The 17,292-nt window shown below is 38.7% G+C and overlaps 1 protein-coding gene across 2 annotated transcripts in view; it reads left to right on the top strand.

The window, feature by feature from the left end:
• dync1h1 (dynein, cytoplasmic 1, heavy chain 1) overlaps positions 1-17,292 on the top strand; it is a 75,130-nt gene that overhangs the window by 29,033 nt on the left and 28,805 nt on the right. The window contains exons 30-57 of one of the 2 annotated variants that reach the window (XM_017475842.3): positions 1-50; positions 280-463; positions 667-879; positions 1,148-1,386; positions 1,602-1,758; positions 1,914-2,141; positions 3,112-3,342; positions 3,526-3,666; positions 3,980-4,213; positions 4,680-4,886; positions 6,515-6,636; positions 6,785-6,950; positions 7,057-7,220; positions 8,081-8,210; positions 8,319-8,452; positions 8,582-8,696; positions 8,870-9,031; positions 9,189-9,403; positions 9,593-9,797; positions 9,906-10,079; positions 10,446-10,565; positions 10,658-10,778; positions 11,144-11,339; positions 12,261-12,378; positions 14,726-14,941; positions 15,081-15,293; positions 15,427-15,554; positions 15,637-15,790. The exon at positions 1-50 is cut by the window's left edge and continues 191 nt beyond it. In XM_017475842.3, the coding sequence (XP_017331331.1) occupies positions 1-50; positions 280-463; positions 667-879; positions 1,148-1,386; positions 1,602-1,758; positions 1,914-2,141; positions 3,112-3,342; positions 3,526-3,666; positions 3,980-4,213; positions 4,680-4,886; positions 6,515-6,636; positions 6,785-6,950; positions 7,057-7,220; positions 8,081-8,210; positions 8,319-8,452; positions 8,582-8,696; positions 8,870-9,031; positions 9,189-9,403; positions 9,593-9,797; positions 9,906-10,079; positions 10,446-10,565; positions 10,658-10,778; positions 11,144-11,339; positions 12,261-12,378; positions 14,726-14,941; positions 15,081-15,293; positions 15,427-15,554; positions 15,637-15,790 (4,737 nt within the window). Of the gene's footprint in view, positions 51-279; positions 464-666; positions 880-1,147; positions 1,387-1,601; positions 1,759-1,913; positions 2,142-3,111; positions 3,343-3,525; positions 3,667-3,979; positions 4,214-4,679; positions 4,887-6,514; positions 6,637-6,784; positions 6,951-7,056; positions 7,221-8,080; positions 8,211-8,318; positions 8,453-8,581; positions 8,697-8,869; positions 9,032-9,188; positions 9,404-9,592; positions 9,798-9,905; positions 10,080-10,445; positions 10,566-10,657; positions 10,779-11,143; positions 11,340-11,680; positions 11,877-12,260; positions 12,379-14,725; positions 14,942-15,080; positions 15,294-15,426; positions 15,555-15,636; positions 15,791-17,292 lie in introns of both variants that reach the window. The other variant, XM_017475841.3, reaches the window with a different exon arrangement.

Consider the following 17,292-nt stretch of genomic DNA (forward strand, 5'->3'; position numbering starts at 1 on the left):
GGCTTCCGCACTGCTGAGACCCTCGCCAAGAAGATCGTCCCATTTTTCAAGTACTGTAGTAATCCATAGTTTAATATTTTATTATAACTCAAACTTTGAGATGTTCAACATGTAGTTATTTACCTGTTAATCAGGTCAAGCAAGTAAATGTTGAAAATAGACTGTGTTTAGGAATTCTAAAGCTAAATGTTTTTACAATCTGATGTTAAGCTGTAAAATTTAGCTTGAATTTAGTATGTCACCCTTCCATCTCAAGTAAAGCTTGTATATTTTTATCAGGCTCTGTGATGAGCAGCTTTCCTCTCAATCTCACTACGACTTTGGCTTACGAGCTCTAAAGAGTGTGCTCATCAGTGCTGGAAATGTGAAGAGAGAGCGCATCCAGAAGATCAAGCGAGAGAAGGGCGAGCGCGGTGAGGATGTGGACGAGAATGAGATCGCAGAGAACCTTCCTGAGCAGGAGGTAATGAGAGAATTGTTAGACTGTTTATTAGGGCAGAACCTGTCTCAAAGTATCTCAGATTTATTAAAGAATATACATCATTTGGTGCAAAAACAAGTAGTGAAGGGGAAATGAAACTGAAGTGATGCATGACTCGGTCACACAGAAAACTTCGTACCTATTTGTTATCTTAAAATGTTAAAGTCTAACACTCTCTTGACCAGATCTTGATTCAGAGTGTGTGTGAGACCATGGTGCCCAAGCTGGTGGCAGAGGACATCCCTCTGCTCTTCAGCCTGCTCTCAGACGTCTTTCCAGGTGTGCAGTACATGCGCGGAGAGATGACTGCTCTCAGGGAGGAGCTCAAGAAGGTCTGCTCTGAGATGTATCTTATGTATGGAGATGGTGATGATGTTGGAAGCATGTGGGTGGAAAAGGTAAATAAACTCTGCAGTATTTAAGCATTTTTATAACATGCGTGATAACATAATTATAAGAATTTTTACTGTTTATACCCCCAAAGTCTCTTTTTCTTCTCCTTTCTTAACAGCTTATTTGTTTGTTCTCAACTGTTCTTTGGCTTTTATTAAATAACCTCTTGTGCATCATTAATTGGAACTTCAGTCCATGCCTGTAGAGTCTAAAGATTTATATCTATTTATTTTGAGTAACTGCTGTCTCATACCTTTCATTTTCTGTTTCCAGGTTCTTCAGCTATACCAAATCACCCAGATCAATCATGGCCTGATGATGGTGGGTCCATCAGGTAGTGGGAAGACTATGGCTTGGCGTGTGCTACTCAAAGCATTGGAGAGGTTAGAGGGTGTTGAGGGAGTGGCGCATATCATCGACCCCAAGGCCATAAGCAAAGACCACCTCTATGGAACACTGGACCCCAATACCCGTGAATGGACAGATGGGCTCTTCACACATGTGCTTAGAAAGTAAGCTTCTGAAGTCCAGCAGTCATCCCAACACCCTTCAAAAAGTGCATTGAGTTTGTTAATTTAGAGAAACTAGTTTTGTGAAAAGCTGTTTTTATTTTATTATTTATTTATTTATTTATTTATTTTTATAATCAAGTCGTGTTATGATGAATACTCTTTGATGCTTACCTTAAAAGTTTGATGTTAATATGGATGGTTTTCACTTATTTCAGAATCATTGATAATGTGCGTGGGGAATTGCAGAAAAGACAGTGGATAATTTTTGATGGTGATGTAGATCCTGAGTGGGTAGAGAACCTGAACTCTGTGCTGGATGACAACAAGCTACTGACGCTGCCCAATGGAGAACGTCTCAGCCTCCCTCCAAATGTACAAAACTCTGCTTAATCTACAGTACAATAAAAGCAATTATAATTTGAAATACTAAGTAATTTGCCTAGACTAGAATTTTTAATATAAACTGTCTGCTTTACAGTCTGTTGAAAAGTGATGTTTCAGGTGGAGTGTTGCTTGTTTCTGTGTAGGTGCGGATCATGTTTGAGGTACAGGACCTAAAGTATGCCACACTGGCCACTGTGTCCCGTTGTGGCATGGTGTGGTTCAGTGAGGATGTTCTAAGCACTGACATGATCTTCAGCAACTTCCTGTCCCGCCTGCGCAGCATTGCCTTGGATGAAGGCGAAGATGAGGCTCAGCGCATGCGCAAAGGTGCTGAGGATGAAGGAGAAGAGGCTGCCTCCCCCATGCTACAGGTAATTGAACATTCCTTCATTTAGGCTAGGCTTCTTCGCAGCTGTTCTGTTGTCATGCTTTAGTTAATACAGGCGCACTTTTACTGATTCTTTAGAAAAGGTTTACCTCTATCAGTTTTCCAGCTGTAAACCAAAGCCACCTCTTTTGCATTAAATATACATTTGAATTGAACCACTTTTGTATCTGGGTAGTTCTATTTCAAGTAGTCCAATACAGGTTTCTTGATAACTTTTATTTATTTTATTTTATTGAGAGTGGTTTTGTGTTGGCTATGTGTTGTCATTGAAAAACCACTAGTTAAAACTTCTCTTCCTTTATTTTTTGTCTTTTATTTTTTATTGGGCCAGAATGTGCAGTTCACAGATATAAGTCCTCTATAGAAGCATTGTGGTGAGTTTGAGATTCTACTGGTTACAGAGCTAGGGCTGGTAGAAATCTGGAGAAAAGACTTCTTTATACATGCAATTTGAAAAATGAACGGATGTAATATAAAAATAACAAATAAAGTAGTAAGTAACTATATCTCAGAAGTCACTTTTTTTATCACAGGAGAAACAACACCACAGCTATGTTTGACACTATTCATTTGTAAAACACCCAACTGAACACTAATTCCATATTTGGATAAAATCTATTCACGCATACCAACTGTACACCTGTACCAACAGGATAGATCAGGGTTCTTCAAATCTGGCTCAAAATGTGTACCTTCTAATGTTCTCTAGAGATCAGTTTTTGTTCCAAGAAGCTAAGACCAAGGCGAAGTTCATATAGAAGTTTCTGTAAACAGCTGTATAACCTAAATTTGTCGTGTGCCATCACACAAAGATATCCGTTGTGGGATTTTTAATGATAATTTTTTATGATGATTTTGAAAAATTAAAAATGGTCAAGCAACCGACTTTATAGTTACTGGACCATTTGAGATGTACTGAGCATGTTTGCTGCATCTGACTTTTTAATCCATAGATCCAGAGGGATGTGGCAGCTATCCTTCAGCCCTACTTCACTTCCACAGGGCTTGTGATCAAGGCCCTTGAACATGCCTCTAAAATGGAGCACATAATGGACTTTACACGCCTGCGCTGCTTGGGCTCCCTTTTCTCCATGATGCACCAGGCCTGCCGTAATATAGCTCTCTATAACAACAACCATCCTGACTTTCCTATGCCTGTTGATCAGCTGGAAAAGTACATACAGGTCAGTGTTTTTATAAATCAAGCACACTGGTTTAGTAGTGCATTTGGAGCTGTTTATTGCATGAGACAGATCAAGGTTACAGAACAGAAGTAGCTAGGTTGTAACTAGAGCTCCAGCTTTACCTGAGAGAAGCTGAGTCTACGATGATCATGTGACTTTTTTGCTCTGTCTAACACCATACAGAAATATCTGATCTATGCCGTCCTGTGGTCCTTCTCTGGTGATGGCAAATTGAAGATGAGGGCAGAGCTTGGAGAATACATTCGTCGCATCACCACAGTGGCTCTCCCATCTGCACCTAATGTGCCAATCATCGATTATGAGGTGAAGATATGCAACTTTTTTGTTTTTGGCACATTGTTAACTAAATATGTCAACTGCATTATAACGTTGAGTGTTGAGCAAATGAATTATCATGCCGGATCATTTTTAATCGTACTAATCTGATCATTTTTGCCCTAAGTATAGAAAAGAATTTCATTGTCTGTTATAAAATTTTCTGTTTTAATATGGTCACAATAGTTTTAGGCAAGCAGGACTAATAGACAGTAATTTGCCAACTGTGTTCTAATCTGAAATGAACCCGATGTTAGAAATACAGCAGATTTATCACCCTGTGTTAACTTTCTTCTCCCAGGTGTCCATCACAGGTGAGTGGCAGTCATGGCAAGTCAAGGTGCCTCAGATTGAGGTGGAAACTCACAAGGTGGCTGCGCCCGATGTGGTGGTACCTACTCTGGACACTGTGCGGCATGAGGCTCTACTCTACACCTGGCTGGCTGAGCACAAGCCTCTGGTGCTGTGTGGCCCTCCTGGATCAGGAAAAACCATGACCTTGTTTAGTGCCCTCCGTGCCCTTCCTGACATGGAGGTGGGTGCTACTTTAACATCCTGACAGCATATAAACAGGCATGAATTTCAAATGATCTCAATATGGCTGTAACAATTAGTTGACGAAATCAACAACACTGACATGGATTGACATTGTTTACTTATAAATAACAATAGCTCTCTGTATAACAGAAATGCATCTGTTTCAATAGGATGGCATGCACTACATGAAGTGGGAACAAGTTCAGACATGCAGAACAGGACAGATTTAGATTGCATCTATGAATTGGCTATGGCTACAAATTTGGGGAACTTGGGTTGCTAAAAACAGCCTCATGCTAAATCTAAAAGGAATCTAGGGCGGAGCAGAAATATAATGACCTCTGATACCTAAAAGTTTTAAGAATGATGTTAAAAGAAGTATGTCTCTGTGCTGGAGTTCAAGCCTCTCAGTGCTTTTTCATGGAGTCACTGTCAATTTTATTTATGTAATTTCACTTCCACAGGTTGTAGGTTTGAACTTCTCCAGTGCCACCACACCAGAGCTGCTGCTGAAAACTTTTGATCACTACTGTGAATACCGCCGCACACCCAATGGCGTTGTGCTGGCCCCTGTGCAACTAGGCAAGTGGCTGGTGCTATTCTGTGATGAAATCAATCTGCCTGATATGGACAAGTATGGCACACAGAGAGTCATCTCCTTTCTTAGACAGGTATGGGGTTGAGCTAGACATGTATTTTTTTTATTTATTTTTTATTTTTTATTTTTATTTTTTTTGGTCAGCACATCAGTATTTTGGGCAGCAGTGTGACCATGTCATTAGCATTTGCGACTGAGAAGTACTTTGTGCGACTGTGATGACGAGTAACACTGTACATCATCTACTTCTCTCAACTTGCTGATCTCACAAACCGCCATATTATATTGATCACCCAAAATGACCTGAACCTGCGATTGTGACCTGCTCGTGTAGCCATAGCGGTGTCGGGCGGCGTAAACTAATAATAATGCTAGTGCTACAAGGTGGGGGTTTAATTCAAACTTCTTTATTAAATAATTCCTCAGCAATCTTAATCAAGAGTAGCAGCTGTTCAGTGTGTAAACATACAGTACTATGCCGCTCTCCCTTCACCAACTCTAATAAACAGCACATTCACTTCATTGTAAGTCACGGTTGCCAGATTTCACTAAAAGTCAATGGTAGTTTTCATGTTTTTATTTAATCCCTCAAAAAACACTAAAAACAGACATGGCAGCACTGTACTGGGGGAACCCATCTAAAAGGAACAACTGATGAACAATTGATAAACAAACAAACAAACAATAAAATGTAAGGACAGATAATGTGCTTAGTTATCTATTTTTTATATTAAATGATTTATTTATATTATAATAACTTCATAAATAAACTTCAGTTAATATCAATTTTACATTAAGGTTAGTAGGCCATTTCCTTAGAAGTCTATTAGCCTTCTTTTTCCTAATATGGATCATGCTTGTGTTGGTCTACTTTTAAATCAGGACTCTTTATTGCTTAAGATATTTAAAAAATAATAAAGATTATTAAAATAAACAAGCATAAAATATTTATCAATTAACTAACAGTATTTCTCATTGCTATTATTTTAATTCAGTTAACAGTGACCATGAGCAGAGAGCTTACATTTAACTACTTGACAGACTTCCTGATTAAAATTTAAACAAAAAAAGATTGGTGTCTGGATCAGTTTGGGTCATAAAAACCCTGATTGGACATCTCTAATGAACACCATTCAAATAAAGCCCTTTGCATCTGGCGGATAAATGAACTTGCCATCACATCCTATATGAGATTATTTAGATATATACATAATATATGCAGAGCAGATCGAGAACTGGCTCCAGCCCAGAACTGATGGTGGAAAATGTCTAATAGTGTAGCTTTAAATATATTTAAGTATAGTAGACTTCAAAGACTTAACATTGAGGTTTATTGTATTTGTTTACAAGGTGGAACAGGTTAACGGTTGTTTTTTGCACACAATCTGTAAAATTATCTGAAAATATTACATTTAGTTTATCAGACGGTAAATTAATTTGTCATGGCTCACACTATGTTCCTAAATTCTGTCATAATTGACAAGCTCAAGTTTTCTCATGCCTACTTGTGCATTATATTGTGGCACATTGTTACCATCTCTAAAATAAAAAAAAAAAATTAACTTCAACCGTGCTCCTAAATTTTTGACTGTGCTCCTACATTTTTGTAATTAGGAGTGTAAGTGCTCCTAAATAAATTGTTACCATAGAGCCCTGGCAGCACCACAATTTTTGTTCTCATTTTCCACATTTGCTTTGTAGATGGTGGAACATGGTGGCTTCTATCGCACCTCTGATCAGACCTGGGTAAAACTGGAAAGGATCCAGTTTGTGGGTGCCTGTAACCCTCCAACAGACCCTGGCAGGAAACCTCTTTCTCACAGGTTTGTCTCTCACTGATTTAGTTAAGTTGAAATACAAAAAATTAAACTTATGCTAACCCTGTTTTGACACTATATGGAGATGCATAATAGTCATATAATCGTCAGGCAATATGTTTCAAGCCTTACTCAATATGTTCTTGTATTTCAGGTTCCTGCGGCATGTTCCAGTTGTGTATGTGGACTATCCAGGCCCTGCCTCCCTAACTCAGATATATGGCACGTTCAACAGGGCCATGCTTCGTCTCATTCCCTCGCTGCGTACTTATGCTGAGCCTCTCACTGCTGCAATGGTGGAGTTCTACACAATGTCTCAGGTTGGGCTGGGTTCATGTGCTTAAACACTGGTTCAGATTTATACTTTCTGCTAGTCCTAATTTTAACTAAGCTTTTTTCTTTTCTTTTTTTTTTTAACAACCACAGGAGCGTTTCACACAGGACACCCAACCCCACTATATCTACTCACCCAGAGAGATGACACGCTGGGTGAGGGGCATCTTCGAGGCACTACGGCCACTTGAGACGCTGCCTGTGGAGGGACTGATCCGTGTCTGGGCCCATGAGGCATTGCGCCTCTTCCAGGATAGGTGGGCCAGATGGTTGACTTTGTTTATAGGAAGATACAAAGCTTAATTTTGTTTACGTATCATTTATTGTTTTATTTATATACAAGCCTCTTGATTTTATATGTCGGTGTATCGAGCAAAACATTCAACACTATGTAATAAAGTATGTGGTTTGTCATAAAATACTGCTTATACTGTATTATGTGTGGTGTAATAAACTTGTAAGTTTATACTCCACACTCCCTCTGAAAAAGTATGTTGGAAATGGATTTCCAAAAAAAACGCTGTTTTTCCACAAGTGAATGTTAGACTCTAGTATGCTGTGTTGTGCAGCAAGCAGGAACTGAAAGAATCCCCAAGAGCATCAAGGTCTGGTTTAAGGGGGCACTTTGGCTTCAAGGTAATTTTTGGACTGATGGCCAGTAAGAGTTGGACCGAATGATTACAGTGTGGCGAATCCACAAAATGCATATAATACGTTATTACACTAATACTGCGACCATACAACTATACAGCAAAAGCTACCCATGATTTATTTTTGTTGCATTCTAATGTATGGCTGTTATATACCAAGTCGGAATGGATCACACAAACGTTGTTTATTTTAACGTTTCAGTTATTGTACCTTTAAAATTATGAACATTTTAATAAGTTGAAAATGGAAATCTAAGACTCGTATTCAGGCAGTGCTTATTTTTGCTTTGCGTACTGTGTTGAGGCATCACCATATCAAATTCTCATTGAATTTGAATATTGTGTATTGTTACACCCCTATAGTTCCTATAGTTTAAAAGCATGCACAGTCATACAAATTACAGAACTCCTGTGTTCTTAAGCTTGAAGATTTATTGGAATACTTGATAATTATTTCATGTCAACAGGCTGGTGGAGGATGAGGAGAGACGCTGGACTGATGAGAACATTGACAGTGTGGCTCTGAAGCACTTCCCCAACATAAACAGAGAGAAGGCCTTAAACCGGCCCATCCTCTACAGCAACTGGCTCTCAAAAGTGATTTCAAGGAATTTTTTAACTGCAGCCATTATACTAGAGCCCTAAGAAATTGAGCTATTGATCTTTTTCCAATTCAGTTAAGTTGAATGTATGAATTGTTTGTAGGACTACATCCCAGTTGAGCAGGAGGAGCTGCGTGACTATGTTAAGGCCCGTCTAAAGGTCTTCTATGAGGAGGAGTTGGATGTTCCTCTAGTGCTTTTCAACGAGGTTCTGGACCATGTGTTGAGAATTGACAGGTGAGTTTCCCAGCAGTTATGATGCGTTATGATGCATTATGATGCAAAAGCCCTAATGCATATATGATTCTTTAGGGCTTTTGGCATACTGATTAAAAATTCTTGACACTTTGACCTTATTTTTCCCAGAATATTCCGTCAGCCACAGGGCCATCTACTCCTGATTGGTGTCAGCGGTGCAGGAAAGACCACACTTTCACGTTTTGTGGCTTGGATGAATGGTCTGAGTGTCTATCAGATCAAGGTTAGCACAAACAAAGACCAAAAATAATGCATTTATGTTGGTCTTGCTCTATTAAAGCAATTTTTAAATGGTCAAAATGTAGTGTTTCACACTGTTGCAGTTTTGTAGCAGTCTCAGAGACTGGGAATGGATTTGTCCAAAAATTTGCACTGACTTTGACTATGCTTATACAGGTCCATAGGAAGTACACAGGTGAAGACTTTGATGAGGACCTGCGAACTGTCCTTCGTAGATCTGGATGCAAAAATGAGAAGATTGCGTTTATCATGGATGAATCGAATGTGCTGGACTCAGGCTTCCTAGAGCGTATGAACACACTGCTGGCCAATGGAGAAGTGAGGCTCAGGAACAATATAAAATGGCTAAATTTTAAAATAAATTAATTTTACCATTCCCCGCTTCCCTCCAACACCCCAACCCCCCCAAAGTATCTAGTCAAAAGTATCTTTTGACTAGGTACTTTGATTCATCATAAAAAATTATTTTGTGCAGGTGCCTGGTCTCTTTGAGGGTGATGAATATGCTACACTGATGACCCAATGTAAGGAAGGGGCCCAGAAGGAAGGCCTGATGTTGGATACTCATGAGGAATTGTACAAGTGGTTCACTAGCCAGGTGATCAGGAACCTGCATGTGGTTTTCACTATGAACCCTTCATCTGAGGGCTTAAAGGACCGAGCTGCCACCTCTCCTGCTCTATTTAACAGGTTCTTTTTATTTACCTTTACTATGGGTGTATAGCATTAGTGAACTTTACTTTTTGGTATCTATTAACAGAAAGACAAAGGTCCTGCTGCAACATTTAGAAATTGTTTTTGCGTTATAACTAAAGTGATAACCCCTACTTTCTACAGACCTGTTTGTTCATTATGTGATTCTGATTCATTTTTGTATAGGTGTGTGCTGAATTGGTTTGGTGACTGGTCCACTGAGGCTCTCTACCAGGTGGGCAAAGAGTTCACCAGTAAGATGGACCTGGAAAAGCCCAATTACAAAGTACCAGACTACATGCCTGTTGTTTATGACAAGCTTCCCCAACCTCCCACCCATCGTGAGGCGATTGTCAATGGCTGTGTGTTTGTTCACCAGACCCTACACCAGGTTTGATTTGACAGAATTGTCCTTTGTGTGTCATAGCATGTATTTTGTTTTGGTAAAGGTTTTGTGCATCAGAGCTTTAATTTCCTTTATTCTCCTCCATGTCATAAGGCTAATAATCGCTTGGCAAAGCGTGGTGGCCGTACCATGGCCATCACTCCACGTCACTATCTGGACTTCATCAACCACTATGCCAACCTGTTCAATGAGAAACGCAGTGAGCTTGAAGAGCAGCAAATGCATCTTAATGTTGGTCTGCGTAAAATCAAAGAGACTGTGGATCAGGTAACTCAGCATGTACTACTCTTAATGTACTGACAAATTTTTAGGAATTTTCCAGTGGTTGATTTTTCTGATTCATGTACCTCGAACAGCTTGCAGTGTTTCTGATGTTGATGATAACCAACTATCGTTTGGCTGAAGCAGCTGAACTGTAGAATATTTTTAATTTGACAGTCATCTACTCCTAATGTACCATTAGTTATGGAGATGGTTGCACCTGTAAACTTTTGTATTGCACTGCTGCTGCCATGTCAGTGTTGATCATTACATTGTTTTATCATCACAAGCTGGATCTCTTGTCATTCCCAGCTCTTTTTTTAATATAATCAGCTAATAGTTTTTAATCATAATGTTGGGGCTGTTTGCCAGGTTGAAGAGCTGCGCCGAGATCTGAGAATTAAGAGCCAGGAGCTGGAGGTAAAGAATGCTGCTGCCAATGACAAGCTAAAGAAGATGGTCAAAGACCAGCAAGAGGCTGAAAAGAAGAAGGCAAGACAAGATTGCTTACTTAACAGTCGATTAATAGTATTTGTTTGAATTGTGTATGGTGCTTTAACACAAGTGTGCATTTTCCTTGGCAGGTTATGAGTCAGGAGATTCAAGAAGCGGTCTACAAACAACAGGAAGTTATCAAGGACAAACAGTTAAGAGTGAAGCAAGACTTGGACCAGGTGGAGCCTGCTGTAATTGAGGCTCAGAATGGTATGGCTGACCTTTACTTTCTGCTTAATTAAATTCTGTGTTTGTTTTGTAAATGTAATTATTCTTTTAGACTGATGATAAATTAGATAATGACTAAAGAAGAGGAGAAATTATATTTCTGTGCTTTGCAGTCATAATCTTCTGCTTTCTACATATGCTGTGGAACTCTGTCTTGTTTTAGCACTTTGCAAATTTCCTGTTAGCTTTTCATCATGGCCCTCTCCTACTCTTTGCTACTTTGTTCTGATGATTAATATCCTCTGTTGTCTACGCTAACGTCTCTGGTCTTCTTCTTTTCACCCCATCTTTATTTCTTTGCACTCTGTTGCTCCAATATTCCCCTTTCTTGCCTGGTTGGTTTTTAGCTGTTAAGTCCATTAAGAAGCAGCATTTGGTGGAGGTGAGGTCCATGGCCAACCCACCGGCAGCGGTCAAACTGGCTTTGGAGTCCATCTGCCTGCTGCTGGGCGAGAGCACCACTGATTGGAAGCAGATACGCTCCATCATAATGCGCGAGAACTTCATCCCCACTATCGTTAACTTTTCTGCTGAAGAGATCAGGTGACTGTAGTGTGTGGCATGGAGCCACTGTTTGCCTGTGTATGAGAGAGAGGTGCTTGTCACATTTGCATTTGTGCACAGATCTAACATCAGTTTACATGAAGGGTCCTACATGGTTCAAATTGGGTTTATTTAGACGTTCCGGTTTTGTCTTAATATCTCGAAGCACTTAATGTGACTGAAACAAACACAGTCCACTTTCTCATACACTACAGCTATTTGGCTCCTGCCACCCCTCCCCACTCCCATCAGTCCTGCATGGTTTTAAAACCTGCCCACCCTTTCTCCATCCCCCTCTACCTTCTTGCCCTTCCCCATTCCACCCTCCCTTACCTTCCCAGCTGTCAGCTCTATAAAGAAGCAGCATCTTGTTGAAGTCCGTGCCATGGCCAACCCACCTGCTGCTGTTAAACTGGCACTAGAGTCTATCTGCCTCCTGCTGGGGGAGGAAACTAATGACTGGAAAAAGATCAGACAAGTTATTATCAGAGACAATTTCATCTCAAGCATAGTCAACTTTGTCTCTGAGGACATGAGGTATTGTTTCCATTCATATGTAATTTTGCTGGGTGTATGTAATAACAGTATTAAGTGTTTGTTTGACCATTATTTTGGTCCTTAAACATTTAATGTCTCAAACATGTCTCAACAACCAAGTGCTCAAAACTATACTAGCTCTAGTGAATTTGTTGATCTTTTTGAATGACAGAAGATTCCAGAGACCAGTAAATCTTTTTCAAATCAGATATAAAGTACGGTTAATTACAAACATCAAATGGTGGCAATGTAGCTTATAAGTCCCTGTAAACTCATCCTCATCATTCTTTCCCCGCTTACATCCCTTAATATCCCATCCCTTTGGTTTGCCAAAGATAACATTGAAGCCTGACTTATAATGATTGTATATGTTTTGGGACACAGTGATGCTATCCGTGAGAAGATGAAAAAGAACTACATCTCCAACCCCAGTTACAACTACGAACAGGTCAACAGGGCTTCATTGGCATGTGGGCCTATGGTCAAATGGGCCATTGCACAGGTCAGCACAAGCCAGTTTTATTTAACCGATATGTCTAGATATCTGCAGGTTTATGTCATGCTGTATTTTGTAATGTACATTACAGGCCAACAAAAAGGTATAACTAACTGATCATTTGTATTTGCTTTTTACTTAAGTACACGGTGTCCTATTTAATAGGAACACCTGTACACCTGCACTTTTATGCAGTTCTCCAATCAGCCAATCATGTGGCAGCAGCACAGTGCATAAAATCATGCAGATACAGGTCAAGAGCTTACATTAAACATCAGAATGCAGAAAAACTATTATCTCTGTGACTAACAGTGGCATACTTGTTGGTGCCAGATGGACTTGAGGGGTTTGAGTATTTCAGAAACTGTTGATCTAGTATGGAAAAGAACAGGTGATTTTGTATTTGTCACCTACATTTTAGCCATTCTTTCTGCTTCTGTCTTGTCATTTGCTCTAGAGCTGTCATTAAAATTTGAACTTTGCATATTCTTTAAATTTAAAAGAAAGATGCACATTCGCATACAAAAACTAAATTTGAACTTAATTTGTGTAGCAAGAACTAGCACCAATTTTATGTAAAACATACTATTGAAAAATTGAGACCCTAGATATTAACGATGCACAAACAATGATTTATGAAGAAGAAAATTCTACAAAGAATAATTCTTCAAAAGTCCAGTGTATTTCATATAGTACAGTCCATAGTAAATAATATCAGGGATTGGTCCGGTTAAGCTGCGTGAGATGAAGCTGAACCGTGAAAGAACAACAGTAAGCAGAATCGCTGTACTTGCCCGTTAATTAACTCACCCAAACACGTTCTATACACATTAAGCAGACATGTACACAGCATAAATATAACATTACAACTTGCCTCTGCACAAAATGACCTTAATGTGAACTTGAATGCAAGTAATACGATGGGGAGACTGGTAAGTCACGTTCTGAATACGCTCTTTCTATAACAATGCACTAAAACACGGACAATGAATAACTAAAGCATAAAGACTTTACAATATTGTATTATAATAATGTACTCACTAATATTTCAGGAGATCAAGTTTTCACAACAAGGACAGTTTTCACATGTTTTTGTTGATGCATTTTTAAGTTAAAATATAAAATGTGTGAATATTTTCTCTGCAACTAAAATGCAGCTGACTAATATTCGGTGCCACTTTAGTCAGAGTAAAACTGACTAAAATTAATAAACATGAAGTATTGACTGACTGGTCATTTCTTCTCGGATCTGTCTCAGTAACAAGGTGTTTCAGCCTGCAGACCCTTCGCAAACGGCATGGTGTTTTTTGGAATTTTTTTTCTTTTTTTTTTTTTTTCTTTTCCTTTTCCTTTTCCATTCTGTGCAAACTCTAGATACTGGTGTGCGTGGGTGCGTGTGCATCTGAAATTCCCTGAAGATCAGCAGTTTCTGAAATACTCAAACCAGCCCATCTGGCACCAACAACTATGCCACAGTTAAAGTCCTAGAGATTGCACTTTTTCCCTTTCTGATGTTTGATGTGAACAGTAACTGAAGCTCATGACCTGTGTCTGATTGAGTTTCTGCAGTGTGCTGCCGCCACATGACTGACTGATTAGATAACTGCTTAAATGGGCAGGTGTTCCTATTAAGGTGGATTGTGAGTTTAGGACATTAAACATTGATATTTCCCTCAGGCAACTTGCAAACATGACTACTTAGTTCCATTTTGGCCTCTAATATACTTTTCTTAATATTAAAATAACTTATTTTGCTTATGTGTTGTTTTTTTGTTGTTGTTGCTGTTTCATAAAATCATGACCATTTAAAAATAAGACTTATGCAACGATGTATGAATGAGATGATCACTCAAATAAAAATCTAAAAGGAGTCCATTACCAATATTTTGCTGCATAAATAGTCCTAGTTTTATCCATCATGTTAATGAACAATGTCTTTCACTCTCATTATTTGGCATTTTATGAACAAATAGCACTCCAGCAGATCCTGTTTGCATCATGAAAACCTAATATTGAGAGTTAAGCAAGTGACTGGACAGGCCATGATTTAAAAAAAAATATTTCTTTATTGTATGCTGACAGTTAATTGTATGCACAATTTAATGTGGCAATGAGTTACTACAAGTTCATGAAATCGTAATGTTATCATTCTTTTCATGTGCTACTTTGATTTGTTTATTTTATAAAATAACGACAATGATCTGTGTTAATACAATGTACTCTCCTGTAAAGAAAATGTACCTGTACTTTAAATCATAACTTGAACAGATGCAAAGTCATTTAGAATGTCATTAATTTAATCAAGTAGATGCTTGTAAAACTGCAGTGGTAAGTTCTACTTGCCTGTGTGTAGTTGAATTATGCAGACATGTTGAAACGTGTGGAGCCTCTAAGGAATGAACTGCAGAAGCTTGAGGATGATGCCACGGACAACAAGACCAAAGCAGAAGAAGTAGAGCAGATGATCCGGGACCTGGAGGCCAGTATTGCCCGCTATAAGGAGGAGTATGCTGTGCTCATCTCTGAGGCTCAGGCCATCAAAGCTGACCTGGCAGCAGTAGAAGCAAAGGTGAGTCACTTCGTTTTTTTTTTTTTTTAACTATAGGTTGCTCATTTGAAATTAAACAAATTCCAAGAGTACAAATGCCATTATCATTCTATTTCTTAAATAAAGAAAAAAGAAACACTCTTAACTCCGGTAAATTCAGGTGAACCGTAGCACGGCACTATTAAAGAGCTTGTCTGCTGAGCGGGAGCGCTGGGAGAAGACTAGTGAGACTTTCAAGAACCAGATGTCCACCATTGCTGGTGACTGTCTGCTCTCAGGTGCCTTCATCGCCTATGCTGGCTACTTTGACCAACAAATGAGGCAAAACCTGTTTACCACTTGGTCTCACCACCTCCAACAGGCCAACATTCAGGTACTCAGGACTCAGTTTGAGATGGATTTTTTTTTTTTTTTTGGCATCAATAACCATTGAGATGTATTAATGATTTTATGAGTTGGATTGTACTCTTCAATGCTTACATAAGTTAATGTTTCATAAATACCAGTTCCGCACAGACATAGCCAGGACAGAATATTTGTCAAATGCCGATGAGAGGCTGCGCTGGCAGGCCAACTCTCTGCCTGCCGATGATCTCTGCACTGAAAATGCCATCATGCTCAAGAGGTTCAACAGGCAAGTTGCAGGGAATTCAGCTCATGTACACTCTACTCATCAACTAAGGAGTATGTAAATGTTTTTACCATGCCTTTTCTAGGTACCCATTGATCATCGATCCATCTGGCCAGGCCACAGAGTTCATAATGAATGAGTACAAGGACCGCAAGATCACACGCACTAGCTTCTTGGATGATGCCTTCAGGAAGAACTTGGAGAGTGCCCTGAGATTTGGTAACCCTCTACTCGTTCAGGTATGTTATTGCAGTTGAGCAGAGTTGCCAGCAATACAAATTCTTCCTATGTTTTGAAACAAGCAGACAGGTGTGCGTGTGTATGTGTGTGTGTGTATATGTATATGTGTATATATGTATATGTATATGTGTATATATGTATATATATATATATATATATATATATATATATATATATATATATATATATATATATATATATATATATGAGACATGCACCGATACTAAATTTCCCAGCCGATACCAATTATTCAGAGTGGTATCGGCCAATACCGATAGTTCTGCCTTCTTATAAATTAATAATGATTAATTTAAAAGAATTCTGAAATAAATGAATATAAAAACTTTATTCTCTCCATTTCAACAAGTTGTTTCACAGTTACTGGTCTCATAAACAGAAAACACATTACTCAAATTAACATTAACACTTGAACTAAATTCTGAAGATTAAAGTAAGATTTCTTAACTTATTGAATGTTATTAATTTATATTAACATTGACTGAATTAAAATAAATAAATAAAAAAACTCCTGTTAGTCACATTCCCTTACCACAAACAAAAGCATTTCTACATCATTGAACATCAAACTGGTAATATGTAATCTTTTAAAATATATATATATATATTAACAGTAACTGGATATGAAATATACTACTCTACACATGTATTTTTCTGTGCTGTGTGTGTGTGTATATATATATATATATATATATATATATATATATATATATATATATATATATATATATATATATATATATATATACACACACACACACACACACAGTGAGGGAAAGAAGTATTTGATCCCCTGCTGATTTTGTACGTTTGCCCACTGACAAAGAAATGATCATTCTATAATTTTAATGGTGGGTTTATTTGAACAGTGAGAGACAGAATAACAACAAAAAAATCCAGAAAAACGCATGTCAAAAATTTTATAAATTGATTTGCATTTTAATGAGGGAAATAAATATTTGACCCCCTCTCAATCAGAAAGATTTCTGGCTCCCAGGTGTCTTTTATACAGGTGACGAGCTGAGATTAGGAGCACACTGTTAAAGGGAGTGCTCCTAAGATCAGCTTGTTACCTGTATAAAAGACACCTGTCCACAGAAGCAATCAATCAATCAGATTCCAAACTCTCCACCATGGCCAAGACCAAAGAGCTCTCCAAGGATGTCAGGGACAAGATTGTAGACCTACACAAGTCTGGAATGGGCTACAAGACCATTGCCAAGCAGCTCAGTGAGAAGTTGACAACAGTTGGTGCGATTATTCGCAAATGGAAGAAACACAAAAGAACTGTCAATCTCCCTCGGCCTGGGGCTCCATGCAAGATCTCACCTCGTGGAGTTGCAGTGATCATGAGAACAGTGAGGAATCAGCCCAGAACTACACGGGAGGATCTTGTCAATGATCTCAAGGCAGCTGGGACCATAGTCACCAAGAAAACAATCGGTAACACACTACGCCGTGAAGGACTGAAATCCTGCAGCGC

Source organism: Ictalurus punctatus, chromosome 9, assembly GCF_001660625.3.
Source record: "Ictalurus punctatus breed USDA103 chromosome 9, Coco_2.0, whole genome shotgun sequence".
Lineage (NCBI taxonomy): Eukaryota > Metazoa > Chordata > Actinopteri > Siluriformes > Ictaluridae > Ictalurus > Ictalurus punctatus.